A 14,825-nucleotide genomic window follows, 5' to 3' on the forward strand; every position below is an offset into this window, starting at 1 on the left:
TAGAAAGTTAAGCATCATTTTTATTGTTCAGTACTGAACAGATAACAGTATAGAGGCATGATACAGCAGTTATTACAAAACAAGTATGCGAACCAAGGACTGACTCAATCTCCTGGCGCATCAATCATTCCCAACTTGAAATGTACAGTTTGTGCAGTTTTTTTTTTAGGAGCCACTGAAAGCTATACATTTGGCAAAGCTGTATCACATGACAGCTGTACACGTGATTCTTGTGGTAGTAAATAAAAGCTACCTAAACATGATGCTGTCTAACAACCTCACCCAAAAAAGTATTTACATGAAATGCCTTCCTCTGGAAAGAAAAATTTCCTGCCAAGAGTGCATAAAAAAAGTTATGTACCCTAGAGCATTGTGTAAGTAAGTGCATAAAATTTCAAACAAGAACTACAATTCCATGTTGCGACCACGACAGCCGTTAGTGAAGGGACAGCCGAGAGCGACGACGTTTTATACTTTTTTTTTACAGCCTATATATCAGTGTTAAAAAATATTCGACCCCCGAGAACTAAGCTAAGGTTGGCCGCCTGGGACGTCACGTAGCATCCTTCCGAGGAAGCCGTTTGTTGGACCACAGGCTATTTTGGATGGTCAAGGCATCGATGGTGACGGTCAGGTGTTTGGTGTGGATGCGGGTAAAGCTCTTACCACCTGAGTTGTATCTGAAATAAAGAGTTATAACAAATCACCAGCATGCACACCACGAGCGCAAGCAGGGCCCGTAGCCAGAAACAGTGACTCCTTATTGCGCGCAGTGTACTGCACAAGTGTGCTGGGCTTGGTAGACTGCATTTATGCTCTACACACACACAGACTTGTGCTTGGTAACCCGGTAACTTAAACCTGTTTTCACCACTTTACCCATTAGCCCCTTAAAGTGCAGCTCCGCTGCTGTTCCGAAAGTATGAAGACGTTGTGATATTCAGGACCGTGGTCCCAACTTCATTGATAAACGCACATTGCTTTCCAAATTTCCATACTCCTTCGTGAGAAATTTGAGAAAAACTACCGGGCGGCGGTTCCACTTGTGACGTCATACTTGGAACTGCGCGGATTGGATAGCCACACCTAGCCAGCTCTGCCTGGCAACCAGTTTGTGTTTACACTCCGTCATGGCCGCTGTATCGTGCTGAAATAGCTGTCACGAGCTATCGGGGACCACCGCACCGTTTTATCATGTTTCTTATAAGAAATACTTCGTCTTCGAGCACGTACTCGTTCTCGTTCTCAATAGCTTTGATGGTGCTTTCTGCACGCGCAGCAAGTCCACGCATAGTGCGCTGCCAAAGCTATTGAGAATGCGTACGAGTTCGTCACACGTTAGGTGTTAGGTCTTGTTGGTAGCATGAAGCACAGTGCGGGCACAGAATGTCCGCTCACGACGGCCGTCGTTGCACAACGAGGCCATCCTGTAAGGCTTGTTAAAGAAGACCGGCAAAACTATCTTTGAGGCTACTAACGACAGCAATTATCACGGAACACACCCAAAACATTCACCTTCGCCCATAGATCTCCGCCATCGCATCGACGATTTGGCGTTAGCCAAGCCACGAGCGCGGCTAAGCCAGGACGAAGCCGGGATTGGTCAGGGTTTGCCGACCACAGGACCGCCGTGCCAGGGAAATTTAAAAAATTGTTTTTTTAAAAACTACAAACAAATGGGTGAAAATTTTTCACATGTATGCTCCCTGTGCGGAAACGAACGCACAGCCCAAGCATGGCTCCATTCTGTCGCAGTCGAAAATCGGCGGAGCTGAGCTTTAAGTGCTCGATTCAATCACCCAAACAGATGCGCCATCGTATGAACTAGGGCCCCTGGTCTTCTGCTGCAATGGCAAATTCAAAATTCTGCGGCACCGACTTGTAAATTCCGCGATTCTCCGCGCCATCGGGTCAATGGCTGCTTGGAACGGGAAACACTTCATTTTGTTGGATAATGTGGGAACAAAAATTATTTGATAAAATTACAGACTATTACAAATTACAGATGTGGTCTGTCACCTGCAGTCATTTTATACCTGCTGAAAGATCTTTCAGCATCATTAGAGTTCTATAGGAAGTTTATAGGAAGGAGTTTACAATGCATGCCCTGGGGAAGTTACATCTTTACGACCCCTTTTTTGTTCAAGGCTGTAGGCATTATTTAAGAGCCAACTTTTTAAAGGCAACTTCCCAGACATCAAATCAAAATCCCCCCGCGCCACCGCTAAACTGCACACACGAGGGACACCACCCCCTACCTGTGAGGTGACATATGCACAATAAACTTGGGGTAACGTTATCTAGCGCTAAACTACAATCTGTCTGTATTGGCCTTGCACTATGGGTAATTTTGTAAAGCAGGCTTCACCTCATGCAGGGAAGCATCAGGTGAAGCATCAGGTGAAGCATTCCGCGAAATTTCGCGGAATCGTGGAAAACCCGGGGCCTTAATATTGACTGCGGCTCTCCGATGGAGGGCAAACATACTTGAAAAACAGGTCCATCATAGGTGGAGTGACGGACTTCGGACCAACGCCGTAGAGCCGAAGCACTTCCTCCCTGTCCGGGTTGTACGAATAGAGTCCGCGGAACTGGCAACCGGCATCTCGAAACAAGATGAGAAAGTGCTTGCTGTCCGACTGGTTGATCTCCTGCAAGTGCCCCAGTTTAACGGGATGTGCCACTCAAGCTCTGGAAACACTCACCTCTACCACTTTGGCCTTTGTCTCAGAGTTGACAGCCCCAGCCAGCACTGTGTTGATAGCATTGAGGACTATGCCACGATTGGACTTGGCTGTCGGCTTAACAAACAGCTTTGGCCCCGTGTACTCATAAGGCAACAGCGACGACGTCGTAGAACACGCGTCTCCGTCACTGGCCGCTCGCCATCCGTCCGCGGAGCACGTGCTAGGTGGGCTGGGGGCTCTTCCGCGACATTCTACGTGCAGCAGATGGGTTAAGACGTTTCTCCTTTCAAAATTGAGGGGCAAAAACATACCATGTAGGTTGATCTGTGATCCTGAGAGTGGGTGATGGGAGCCAAGCTGAGAGGCTGCACCAACGTGCATTGACTTTGGTCTAGGCTTGGAGGATGACCTGCAAGCCAATTTTCTTACATCGTAACACACAATGTATAATTAGGGCCTGGCGTTTTAGGGTTATACCCCATTACACCGATTCAAATCAGCAAAAACGGGGTTTAACCCGATATTTACCCGAAAACTGCTGGACGAGGGGGATCTAAAGTCATCACAACTAACAAATAACTTTTGGAAACTCTGTTGTAAATGCATAAATATGCTCACACAAGTAGAACTTGAATCCATGTGCAGGTTTGCATTACCACGCAGATTTGAATTACCATTCCATTCCATGCAGTTTTAATGTTTTAATTGACATGGTTTGTGGAGGCAGGTTGCAACAGTAGTTTATTCCAACGATTGCGGTTCGAGAGAAGCGGGGTGTGCGCGCGATGCCCATGCGCATCCCGTCAGGTCATCTTCCTCCGCTACAGACCTTTAAACACAGTCCTCACTTTGTCGCAGACAGTGTTATTACTTAGTTCAGCAGCTGTTGCCTTCTTAGATTTGTGACGTGTACAACAAGCTCGATAAACCAGATTTTTACCCGTCTCGTGTAATTCCAGAAATTTTATACCCGAATTCACCCAAATTTGATGCTGCTGTTTTCCACTCGATTTTTGCCCCCCCCCCCCCCCCCGAATTTGGCAAAAAATATTTCCCGAAAACCTCAGACCCTATGTAACCTTTAACAGACAGTACCTTGATGTTGAATGATTAGATGGCCTCGGTCGTGTAAGAGTAGCATTCCACGTAGACGCTGAGGAACTCGAATTCGTCTCCGCTTCTTCCTGAGCTTTCCGTAGCCGATATTGTTCCAGGATGGCCTGCCGTCGTTGTTTCTCTTCTTCCCTCTTCCGCTCCTGCTCTTCCTTTTGCAACCTGGAGACGCGTGAACAATGGCATTCCAATATGCTTTGCAATGGCACAGTGCCGGACAACAAGCAGAATTTTTGCCCAGCCAATGTTCAGCCAATGTCCAGCCAATGTACAAGAAGTTGGCGCGTCTGCCGGGGTGTGGCGTGGTGAAGTGGGAGAGCGCCACTTCAAAATGCTCGAATCGCTCGACACTGCTCGTTCAAAACCCTCCCCCACAAAAAATTTCTGTTAACAGTGAAAGGCCGGCCATTTCCTGGGTAACAAAAATGCCGTACGTGGGAGCCGTCTAAAGGGATTGCGGACAATTTGTCCCAAGCTCGAGGACAGAAAGGACCAGATGGCAAGGCTGCCTTCCGGTACGAATATTTCTGTCCTCGTCACTCTCCATCTACTTTACCATCATCCATCACTATCTACCTTAGTTGAACACCTGATTTTCTTTGAAGCCAGTCACCAGATCCTCTGCCTGCCAGTTCCACCAGATCCATTATAAATCCCAAAGATAAATCCCAGAAGATTGCTATAGCTAGTCACCTGTTCTGCAGTTTTTGAGCTGATTGCCCAAAATGGCCTAGACAGAACTCATCTGGAAACCGTGTGCTCTTCCCAAATGTAGAAGTGTCACAGCAGCACAAACCACCGCTAAATCTGCGCTATACTCACTGTTGCTGCATGCGCTTGACAGCATTGGCCTGTTCCTTCGCAATGCGCTTGGCTTCTTGCTCCTCTTTACGCTTCAGGCACACCATCATTATCATCTCTTTGCGACGCTGCATTTCACTCTCTGCATCCTGAAGACACAATTCAAAGTGGAAAGGTTAGATGATGAATCGACAGTGGTGTTCTGTTAAAGGAGCCCTGAAAGGCTTACTTCGTATTACACAACCGCAATTACAACATCAAGTTGTTGCTGTTGTCGAATAATACCCTCTTCGTAAGCTGAGCTCTTGTTCAATAGCAAATTAAAATGCGACAAAAATGTGTGTGTAGTGTCAGTGTAGGGCCTGTGATGCTATCTTTGCAGGAGTTCAGGCTTTAAATCTTTACCACTGCCTGAGGTATTACACCATACCGTCCCATGCTATGCTCTTTTGTACAACCGACAGGCACTAGTAACAGCTGATATTCTCAAATACAGTAAAACCCGCGGATAACGATATCCCTCGTAAAACGATGGTTTATGATTTTACTGTCAAAATATGGGCAAACGATTCGCGTACAGCGACAGAGACCGCGCTTCCGAGTACTAAATTGTATAATTATGTTGGACGCTGTCCCGTGCGCGTAACCTCGCGGCGAAAATCGCCGCGATAGGATACAATATCTCGATGACACGAATCTCACGGAGTAAAGGAAAAAATTCTTAGCATCCAAAATTCGTGTCAAAAGGATTGACCAAAATGAAAATTGAGGTAAGAGAATGGACACCGACTGTTCATTTTCCAATACTGTCAGTAAAAGAGGTCGGTGGTAATGCTTTCGTGTCTCCGTATTTGGCTCATGCTGCTCAAATTCGCGAGACGATTCAAAAGGCCCTGCACGTGCTTTCCACCCACGAGTCGCGCGACAGTGTTCTAAAGCGAGCTTCTCCTAAAGCACGCATGCGTTAGGTGAAGCCGACTTGCAGACTGGTGACGTGTAATGTTGCCAGAAATTGTCCTGACATGTTCCCTCCATGAGATCTGGTCAGTTTTCCCAAGCCAGTGCGATGTGACACAGCTTCGAGGTTTTTTTCAGCATCTTTTTCTTTTGCTACACGCGGGGTGGCGCGGACGCGCTATTTAGGTCAACCCTCGTTTAATGATGTACCCTGTATAACGATGGAATATCGTTATACGCGGGTTTCACAGTAAAGCTATATTTGAATACTATTTGCCTTCAAATTCCCTAAATTTTGCAGGTTTTCAATTACTATTTCAAGCGAATTCCCTGTCCAAAACAACGGGGAACTTCGTGCCTGCTGCTACGTTCTGATACAAATCCCTCATAAAACAGATCATATATTAAGTATTAACGAGGCTGCCCTGCTTTTCTGCCTCTGAGCTTGTCGTACTGGCGAACTGCTATGCACGCGACAACGTTGCTTCTGTGTGGCCGTTCAACCACTGATCAGCACTTGCGATTCACTGCGCATCGCCACAGCACTTATGTGCAACTTTCCCTGACTTCAGCTGCTTTTTGGCAAATTCCCTGGCAATCCCTTGACTTTTCCAGCAGCATCAAAATTCCCCGATAATTTCCAGTTTTCCATGTTTTCCAGGTTTGTAGGCACCCTGATTATAGTTTTGCTCCCAGAGAAGTGCTGTTTCATAGTTCTTAACAGGGGACAAAGGGTTCCTCTAGTGAAGGCTATTCTGAAGGTGTACGCACAGGGTCTGGGTTGACCAGATCAGCACCAATGACAAAGCCGATGCCAGGGTTACCGGGGTCGTCTGCCTCAGGATCTTCCTGCCCGAGGTCTTGAGCTGAAAACAATGTGTGCATGAGACGCTACAATCGCGGAGCAACATCTACAGGGGGAACTCACCTGCAGGTTCCTCAGATGGCTTTTCTTCACCCACTTCCTGCTTTGTAATTCGTGGCCTCAGCTTTGGCTTTGGCTTCTTAGGCTGATCGTCGTCGAAACTGATGAAGAAACCCGCTTTCTGACTCTCCTCCGTTGGAGATGCAGCGGGCGAAGCCGCCTTGTTCCTCGTGACTCGAAACGTTTTCCCATAGTTAGGGGTTTTCTTTGCGGGGGAACTAGGCACCTCCGCCTGCCTCTGCTCCTCCCTGGTAGGCGCGTCCCGTTTAGGCAGCGGCGCAGGCGTGGGCTCCGGATCGCGGGCGATCGCCTCTACTCGTGTCTGGTCCTGCGCCTGCTTCACTGGCTGTTCACTCTGCGGCACCGAGAAGGTTGCATAATTTTCGTTCTGCTGGTAGTACTGGGGGGCCATTGAGTATCTGTTGTACTGGTACTCGTCCTGCTTTGGGTACATGACCATGCTCTGGTCGCCGTACTGTTGGTCAACTTGGCTGATGGGGTATACTGGAGGCCCCCACTGTTGCCGCTGTTCGGCTACGCTGACGACAGGCGGACCCCACTGGCCCCTCCTTGGGGGAGCTTCCACGGGGTAAGAACTACTCGGTTCGCCCCACTGCCTCCGTGCTGGCTGGAATGTCTGTTGATAGGGCTGTTGATAAGGCTGTTGGTAGGGCTGCTGATAAGGCTGTTGGTATTGTGATACATTTGGTTGCTGCTGGTAGGGTGTTTGGTACATGGGCATGAGTGGGTTCATAGGTTGTGGCATAGGTTGCGACATAGGTTGCGACATCGGCTGGCTTACTGGTTGTTGCATGGGTGGGTTCACTGGTTGTTGCGTGGGTGGGTTCACTGGCTGCTGCATTTGTGGGTTGACTGACTGTGGCATTGATTGGTTCATTGACAAAGATACAGGTTGTTTCACCGGCTGAGACATAGGTTGGTTTAGTGGCTGAGAGATAGGCTGACTTGCTGGCTGAGACATCGGCTGTGATATCGGCCTGCTCACCGGCTGTGATGCTGCCACGGGTTGCTGCGCTGCTGAGGTTCCCTGACCATGCAGGAAGAACTGATCTCGCGTCGTCGGTTTTGGAGTGTGCTCACCGTGCAGCATGTTTTGGATCGCACGCTGTTGCTTGTCTAGCCGGGACAGGTCCTCATCGAGATCCGTAAGGCTCATGTTCAGCTTGTCAATTGATGAAACACAGTCCTCCAGATCCACATTGTCATCATCAGGCGAGGGGTCTTCTAGAAGTTCCGCGGGTTTGTCGAGCCACTTGCGTCTAACGGTATCAAGGTTATCAGTTATTTCCCTCAAGGATGGCTGGCCAATCTCTTTCGTTGCCGTTCTCTCTGGGGACTTCTCTTGAACCTCGTCCTTGCCTTTTGTAATCACCTGCAGGAAAGCTGCTTTCCCTGGAAGGTGCAAAGTTTGAAAGGCAGATGAAGCAACTGTGGAACACACATGCAAGTGGGAAAAAAAGGGGGTTTGAGGAGCAGGACAGAACCATTGACGTGAAAGATTAAAGTATGGCAGTCACCGAAAAATGCCTCGGAACAGTTACTGAATCACGCCACCTTCTACAGAAGCGAACAGCTCCTGAAATGCTTCTCACACAGGAATATCCCCAACAAGACAACAACGAAGGCACCCGCACTTCAGCAGAGGTCTCTCAATTCCTTCTTAAAATGATAGCCCCAACCCGTAGCACGAGCCGAACCAACACTGTCACATACTTCCTCATGTTGCTCAGAGCCGCTGCACAAAACACTCCAACAAGGTGTTCAGGGAACTATTCACAACTGAATTTTATAATTCACTAATTCACTAATGTGACACTGCTGTTAGTAACTCTTGGTGCCCATTTCACCAAGCAATCCATCCACCCACTCAAGATTGAACTGACTGAATATGTTTTTATCACACCTCGAAACAGTGCTCAATCACTTTTATCTCGGTCACATGAGCTCGCGCTTACGTCACCACGAAACAGAAACCAGGTGGTGAACGTGCCATTCACCAGTGCCATTCATCGGTTAATGTATAGGTTCTGCGAGTAACTTACAGCCGAATACAACTGTAATCTCAAAATCAGTAGAGTTCCAGAATTCTCTTTCTTTTTCTTTTTTTGCATGATGTACAGCTCGCGTCAGATTTAACTTGAACGCCATTCTGGTCCGGAGACCCTGGTGCTTAGTAGGAATAACCGCGGAGGATGTTTTGGTCATCTATTTACAGTTTGAGCGGGTGACCCTCGTTACAAAGGCAGTTGTTTTCAGCTAGGCGCAGCCAGGGCGGCTCTCTTCCCGCTTAGCAGGTTGGAGCGCTGTTCAAGTTAACTTTGACACGAGTCGTACAAGCACTTGGTAACAAGGACAGACAGGACGAGAGGACAGGACAAGGTGCTAGACTTTTAACCAAAATTTAATGGCAAACAAGACCTGTAATCTTGTGCCCCCCATACATGGTAGCTGCGTCATCCGCTAACCGCTCAGTCGAGTATCATTCCCTTTTTCTAATCTTTCCTGGAATTTGACCTCCTTATCATACAGAGCAATAGAAGCATGGTTAACACAACCCCCCCCCCCCCACCCCCCGACTTGTTCTTTCTTTCTTTCTCTACAATACCTGGTGTAGCTTGTCCTGCAGTAAGCAGGCTGACATCTCCATTTATTTTCTCCTGCCATCATCATCATCAGCATTATTTTTTTTTCTTACTTCAAATGCCTCCATTATCTCCCTGGTACATTGATCAGTAGGGTATCCTTTTATCTTTGTTTTTGATCCATCTTGGGGAGCACCAACACGTGTTGCAGTGCACAGCTAGGTGGCTGAAGCATGAGCCTCTCAGAGTGGTGGCATGCTCTCTTTCTTTCTTTCTTTCTTTAACAGCATATCTTTCTCATCTCTTAGCCTAACATTCACGCAACGACCTGAATGGCCAATGTGTGACTTTCCACAAGACAGCGGAATGTCATAAAAATAGAACACATTTGCCCTACAGGTGACAAACTTCTTGAGGTGTTTTTATGTTATGTTGACCTTTGTTATTTCTGTCAGCCATTAGTTTGCACAACATACTTAATTTTTCTGGCGCAGACAATGACACCACGGGGATAAATTAACACATTTTGGAACAGTTTTGCCACACAGATCAAAGTCAGAAGGATTTTCGAAGTCGAAGTCGATTTTCCGGACCAAAAAGGCTCACGTAGAAGCACCAACACTACTACTTTCGGCACTGCAGTGGCAATTTGTAAACCGCCATTTTGGATTTTACGTTGGATTGGATTGGTCATTGGAGTCCTAGACGAAACTGCTATAAAGCTTCTAAACCGTAACAGTAGGTGATGTATTTTCGGCACCGGCGCGTAGGCACTTTCGGGATCGGGATGCTGTCCCGAGTTTCTGCGCTGTTGCTGTTTGTCATCTTTCAATGCTATGGACACGCCTACAATTATAGACTTCCTTGGTGCAGCTGTGGTGAAATAATGTCGAATTTTCTGGTCGTCGGCTTTTTCAGACTGCTTCGGACTTTTTTCCGGTCCCCGCCAAATATCCTGAGGCGCAGCCAAAAAACATTCCATAGCGGACGGGAAAAGACGTATTCCAACGCAAAGTCAATATTCTTGCACTGCGAATGCTCAATATAATATGCGGCAAAACTTTTGCCTGGTGAGCAGAGATTTGTGTGTGTGTGTGTGTGTGTGTGTTTTCTTCCACTAGAACGTTCCGCGGGGATGACATACTATCACAATTTGTGGTAGTATGGATATGTAGGTGGATACGATTCCTATGTATGACATACTGGAAATTCCAGGATCCATATTTAGAAATCCAGAAATCTCCAGATTATAAAAACGGTCAGAGTTTTCAGTACCTTACCGTTCAGTCAGGAAAATCGGTCGGCTACAGTATATGTATCGTGTGGAAAATAAATAAAGACCATGTCCTGCATTCCAGACGAACACAATATGCTGAATGTGCAGTGCCTAGCGTTCTCCAGTGTCTATACTGGCGGATGAACTGACACAGCTCTGCTACAGGCACCCCTTGCCAATTGTGTAATCATTATGAATGGAAATAAAACAAACACGCAAAGAAATAAGTGAAGATGATGCAAACCCGAGGGCAAAAACGAGCCCTAAAACACAATGCTCTATGTATAGGCGATCAAGTTCTCTCGCGCATTGTTCTAAAAATAAAGAAGACTCACCAGCCTTCTGCCTTTGTTTCTTGACTCTGTCCTCCACTCGCCTCTTCGCATGCTCAATTTTCCTCCTTCGTTCCTCCAGTTTGATCCGAATGTTGTTCAGCTGAGCCGCTACGGCTGAATCCGTCGCGTCTTCCTCGGGCGCCGGCTCTTCCTCTTTCCTGCGCCTGGGTGCATTCCCTTCGTTCTGCTGCTGCATGTAGACGATGTTGATTCCGCTCGAGTTCCCTTCCTTGGACAACTTCGCAAAGCTGGTCGTCTGCTTTTTTTCCCTGCTTTGAGCGAACATGTCAGTCTCAAAAGGATCGGTCATTTCCAGCGCAGCTTTCTCTCCGGAGAAGTTGAGTATGTGTGACATTGACGGTTCCCTCCTCAAGGGGAATCCCGCGGACTTCTGCGTCTGCACCCTGTCGGCGTCGGAGCCCCCCAGGTGGTCGTAGTAGCTTTCCAGGCCGGAGTTCCGCCCAGCGGTGTGCTCCGGCTCGCTCTTGGGACCCCTGGCGGGCGACGCGTCCCCGCGGGAGGCGCTCCGCCTCAGCGGTGAAGCGTCTGACCGCGATGGGCTTCTCATCAGGCCACCGGACTGCTGATACAGGTCAGACTTGGAAGCGCTCCTGTACAGCCCCCCGCTCTGCTGGTGCAGGTCGGGTTTCGAGGCACTTCGGGACAAGCTCGTCTGCTGCAAGTCTGACCTTGACAAACTCCTGTGCAGGTCCGTCCTGGAAGCATTGCGGTGCAACGGAGAACCAGAGTGTATGTCACTTCGGGAAGCGCTCCTGTGTAATTCGGAAGAATGGTGCAAGTCACACTTTGAGGAGCTCCTGCGTACAAGACCTCCCGGAGGAGGAGGTTCCGCCGGCCGAGCGTCGGATCTCGAAGCACTTCTCCGCAGCTGTCGGTTTTCATCGGGCTGCTGCCTCCGCCGAAACGAGTCATCTTCTCCGCGCTCCATGTGTTTAGCATCGTTGTTTGTTCGTTCCTTTGGCTCTCGTAACCTAGCCGGTTGTAATGGCTCGCGTCTCACAAAATAGCCAGCCAAGTCATCGTCATCATCCGAGCGGGACCTGCAAAGATATGGGCATCAGCTGCTCGGGTATAGGTATAGGAGGTATAGGTATAGGCATAGCTGGGCGAACTCACTCATGAGGGCCCTCATGAGTGCCCCTCACTCTCACCTCACGCCTTTGAGGTGAGGGTGAGTGAAGGCAGGCCCGCGATCAGGCCATCCGTGAGTGCACTCATGAGGTTCTTACCCTCATGAGGTCTCCTGTGAGTGCACTCATGAGGTCTTACCCTCATGAAGCCTCCTGTGAGTGCACTCATGAGGTTTTGCCTATCATGAGACCTCCTGTGAGTGCACTCATGAGGTCTGAGGGGCGCCAGGTCTGTGTGAGTGAAGTCACTGGTGAGGCCTGAGGGGTGTGAGGTCAGTGTGAGTGCATTCAGAAATGAGGTTAAATGACGCTTACGAGACGTGGGCAAATTATGAAGGCACTAGTGATATGGTTCCAGCGATCCAGCTACCGGCAGGGTGCACTTTAAAGGGCTGGTGTTCCCGTTTTTAGCAATTTCGTCTACGTCGCGCTGGGAACATAGCCAAGCGTCCTGAGCTGACGGATTAGTTGGTGATGTGGTTCCATCGACCCACGTCCACGCAGTGTGCACTTTAAAGGGCTGGTCTGTCCGTTTTTAGCAGTTTCGTATATGTCGCGCTGGAAACAGAGCAAAGCGTCTTGGCTGACTGATTACTTGATGACGTGGTTCCAGCGACCACTACACGCAGTGTGCACTTTAAAGGGTTGGTGTGCCCGTTTTTAGCAATTTCGTCTATGCCGCGCTGGGAACAGAGCAAAGCGTCCTGAGCTGACTGATTACTTGGTGATATGGATCCATCGACCCACCTACACGCAGTGTGCACTTTAAAGGGCTGGTCTGGTCTTAGCAGTTTCGTATATGTCGCGCTGGGAACACAGCAAAGCGTCTTGGCTGACTGATTACTTGGTGACGTGGTTCCAGCCACCCAATTATACCGGCAGGGTGCACTTTAAAGGGCTGGGGTGCACGTTTTGAGCAATTTCGTCCACGTCGAGCTGAGAACACAGCCACGTGTCCTGAGTTGACTGATGACTTGGCGATATGGTTCCAGCGACCCAACTCCAGGCATGGTGCACTCTAAAGGGCTCGTGTGCACGTTTTTAGCAATTTCATCTCCGTCGCGCTAGGAACACAACAAAGCCTTTTGAGCTGACTGATTACTTCATGATATGGTTCCAGAGACCCAGCTACTGCCAGGGTGCACTTTAAAGGGCTGGTGTGCCCATTTTTAGCAATTTCGTCTACGTCGCTCTGGGAACACAGCCACGCGTCCTGAGCTGACTAATTACTTGGTGACATGGTTCCAGCGACCCAACTACAGGCAGGGCGCACTTTAAAGGGCTCGTGTGCACGTTTTTAGCAATTTCGTCTATATCGCGCTGGGAACACAGCAAAGCGTCCTGATTTGACTGATGACTTCGTGATATGGGTCCAGTGACCCAACTACAGGCAGGGTGCACTTTAAAGGGCTGATGTGCACGTTTTTAGCAATTTCGTCTACGTCGCGCTGGGAACACAGCCCATTGTCCTGGGCATTGTTGTGTTCCCAGCGCAACAAAGACGAAATTGCTAAAAACCGGCACACCTGTCCTTTAAAGTGCACGCTCTCGGTAGTTGGGTCGCTGGAACCATATCGCGAAGTAATCAGTCAGCTCAGCAGGCTTTGCTGTGTTCTCAGCGCGAAGTAGATGAAATTGCTAAAAACGGGCACACCAGCTTTTTAAAGTGCACCCAGCCTGTATATGGGTCGATGGAACCATATCGCCAAGTAATCAGTCGGCTCAGGACGATTTGCTGTGTTCCCAGCGCGACGTAGACGAAATTGCTAAAAACGGGCACACCAGCGCCTTCAAAGTGCACCCTGCCGGTCGTTGGGTTGGTGGAACATTATCACGAAGTAATCAGTCAGCTCTGTAGACTTTGTTCTGTTCCCAGGGCGATGTACGCGAAATTGCTAATAACGGGCACACCAGCCCTTTAAAGTGCACCCTGCCGGTAGTTCGCTCACTGGAACCATATCACCAAGTAATCAGTCAGCTCAGGACGCTTTGCGGTGTTCCCAGCGCGACATAGACTAAATTTGTAAAAACGTGCACACCAGCCCTTAAAAGTGCAGCCTGCCTGTAGTTGGGTCGCTGGAACCATATCGCCAAGTAATCAGTCAGTTCAGGACGCTTTGCTGTGTTCCCAGTGCGACGTAGACGAAATTGCTAAAAACGGGCACACCAGCCCTTCAAAATGCACCCTGCCGGTAGTTCGGTCACTGGAACCATATCACCAAGTAATCAGTCAGCTCAGGACGCGTGGCTGTGTTCCCAGAGCGACGTAGACGAAATTGCTAAAAACGGGCACACCAGCCCTTTAAAGCGCACCCTGTCAGTAGCTGGGTCTCTGGAACCATATCATGAAGTAATCAGTCAGCTCAAGAGGCTTTGTTGTGTTCCCAGTGCGACATAGACGAAATTGCTAAAAACGGGCACACCAGCCCTTCAAAGTGCACCCTGCCAGTAGTTAGGTCGCTGGTACCATATCATGAAGTAATCAGTCAGCTCAGGACGCTTTGCTGTGTTCCCAGCGCGACGTTGACGAAATTGCTAAATACGTGCACACCAGCCCTTTAAAGTACACAGCCGGTGGTTGTGTCGCTGGAACCATGTCATCAATGCCTTCATAATTTAATTTGCGCACGTCTGGTATGCGTCATTTGACCTCATTTCTGAATGCCCTCATACTGACCTCACACACCTCAGGCCTCACCAGTGACTTCACTCACAGAGACTTGGCGCTCCTCAGACCTCATGAGTGCACTCACAGGCGGTCTCACGAGGTGCACAACCTCATGAGCGCACTCACAGGAGGTCTCACGAGGGACACAACCTCATGACACTCATGGCACTGACAGGAGACCTTATGAGGATAAGACCCTCAGGGCTTGCGTTTGTGAGTGCCGTGAGGGTGAGGGCGAGTGAGGGTCTGTGCTCGTGAGGGCGGTGAGGGTGAGGGCGATTGAGGGCATGTGCCCGTGAGGGCCGTGAG

The 14,825-nt window shown here is 49.0% G+C and overlaps 1 protein-coding gene across 3 annotated transcripts in view; it reads right to left on the reverse strand.

Annotated features, from left to right (window-relative positions):
- The window catches only part of LOC135388199 (patronin-like), a 26,099-nt gene continuing 11,274 nt past the window's right edge, over nucleotides 1-14,825 (reverse strand). For all 3 annotated transcript variants that reach the window (XM_064617593.1, XM_064617591.1, XM_064617594.1), the window contains exons 10-18: nucleotides 10,698-11,758; nucleotides 6,487-7,896; nucleotides 6,330-6,424; nucleotides 4,623-4,750; nucleotides 3,783-3,962; nucleotides 2,999-3,096; nucleotides 2,706-2,938; nucleotides 2,488-2,651; nucleotides 1-680 (exon numbers count right to left, since the gene is read on the reverse strand). In XM_064617593.1, coding sequence (XP_064473663.1) covers nucleotides 554-680; nucleotides 2,488-2,651; nucleotides 2,706-2,938; nucleotides 2,999-3,096; nucleotides 3,783-3,962; nucleotides 4,623-4,750; nucleotides 6,330-6,424; nucleotides 6,487-7,896; nucleotides 10,698-11,758 — 3,496 coding nt within the window. In that variant the 3' untranslated portion in view covers nucleotides 1-553. The remainder of the gene's footprint in view (nucleotides 681-2,487; nucleotides 2,652-2,705; nucleotides 2,939-2,998; nucleotides 3,097-3,782; nucleotides 3,963-4,622; nucleotides 4,751-6,329; nucleotides 6,425-6,486; nucleotides 7,897-10,697; nucleotides 11,759-14,825) is intronic.

This window comes from Ornithodoros turicata, chromosome 3 (assembly GCF_037126465.1).
Source record: "Ornithodoros turicata isolate Travis chromosome 3, ASM3712646v1, whole genome shotgun sequence".
Lineage (NCBI taxonomy): Eukaryota > Metazoa > Arthropoda > Arachnida > Ixodida > Argasidae > Ornithodoros > Ornithodoros turicata.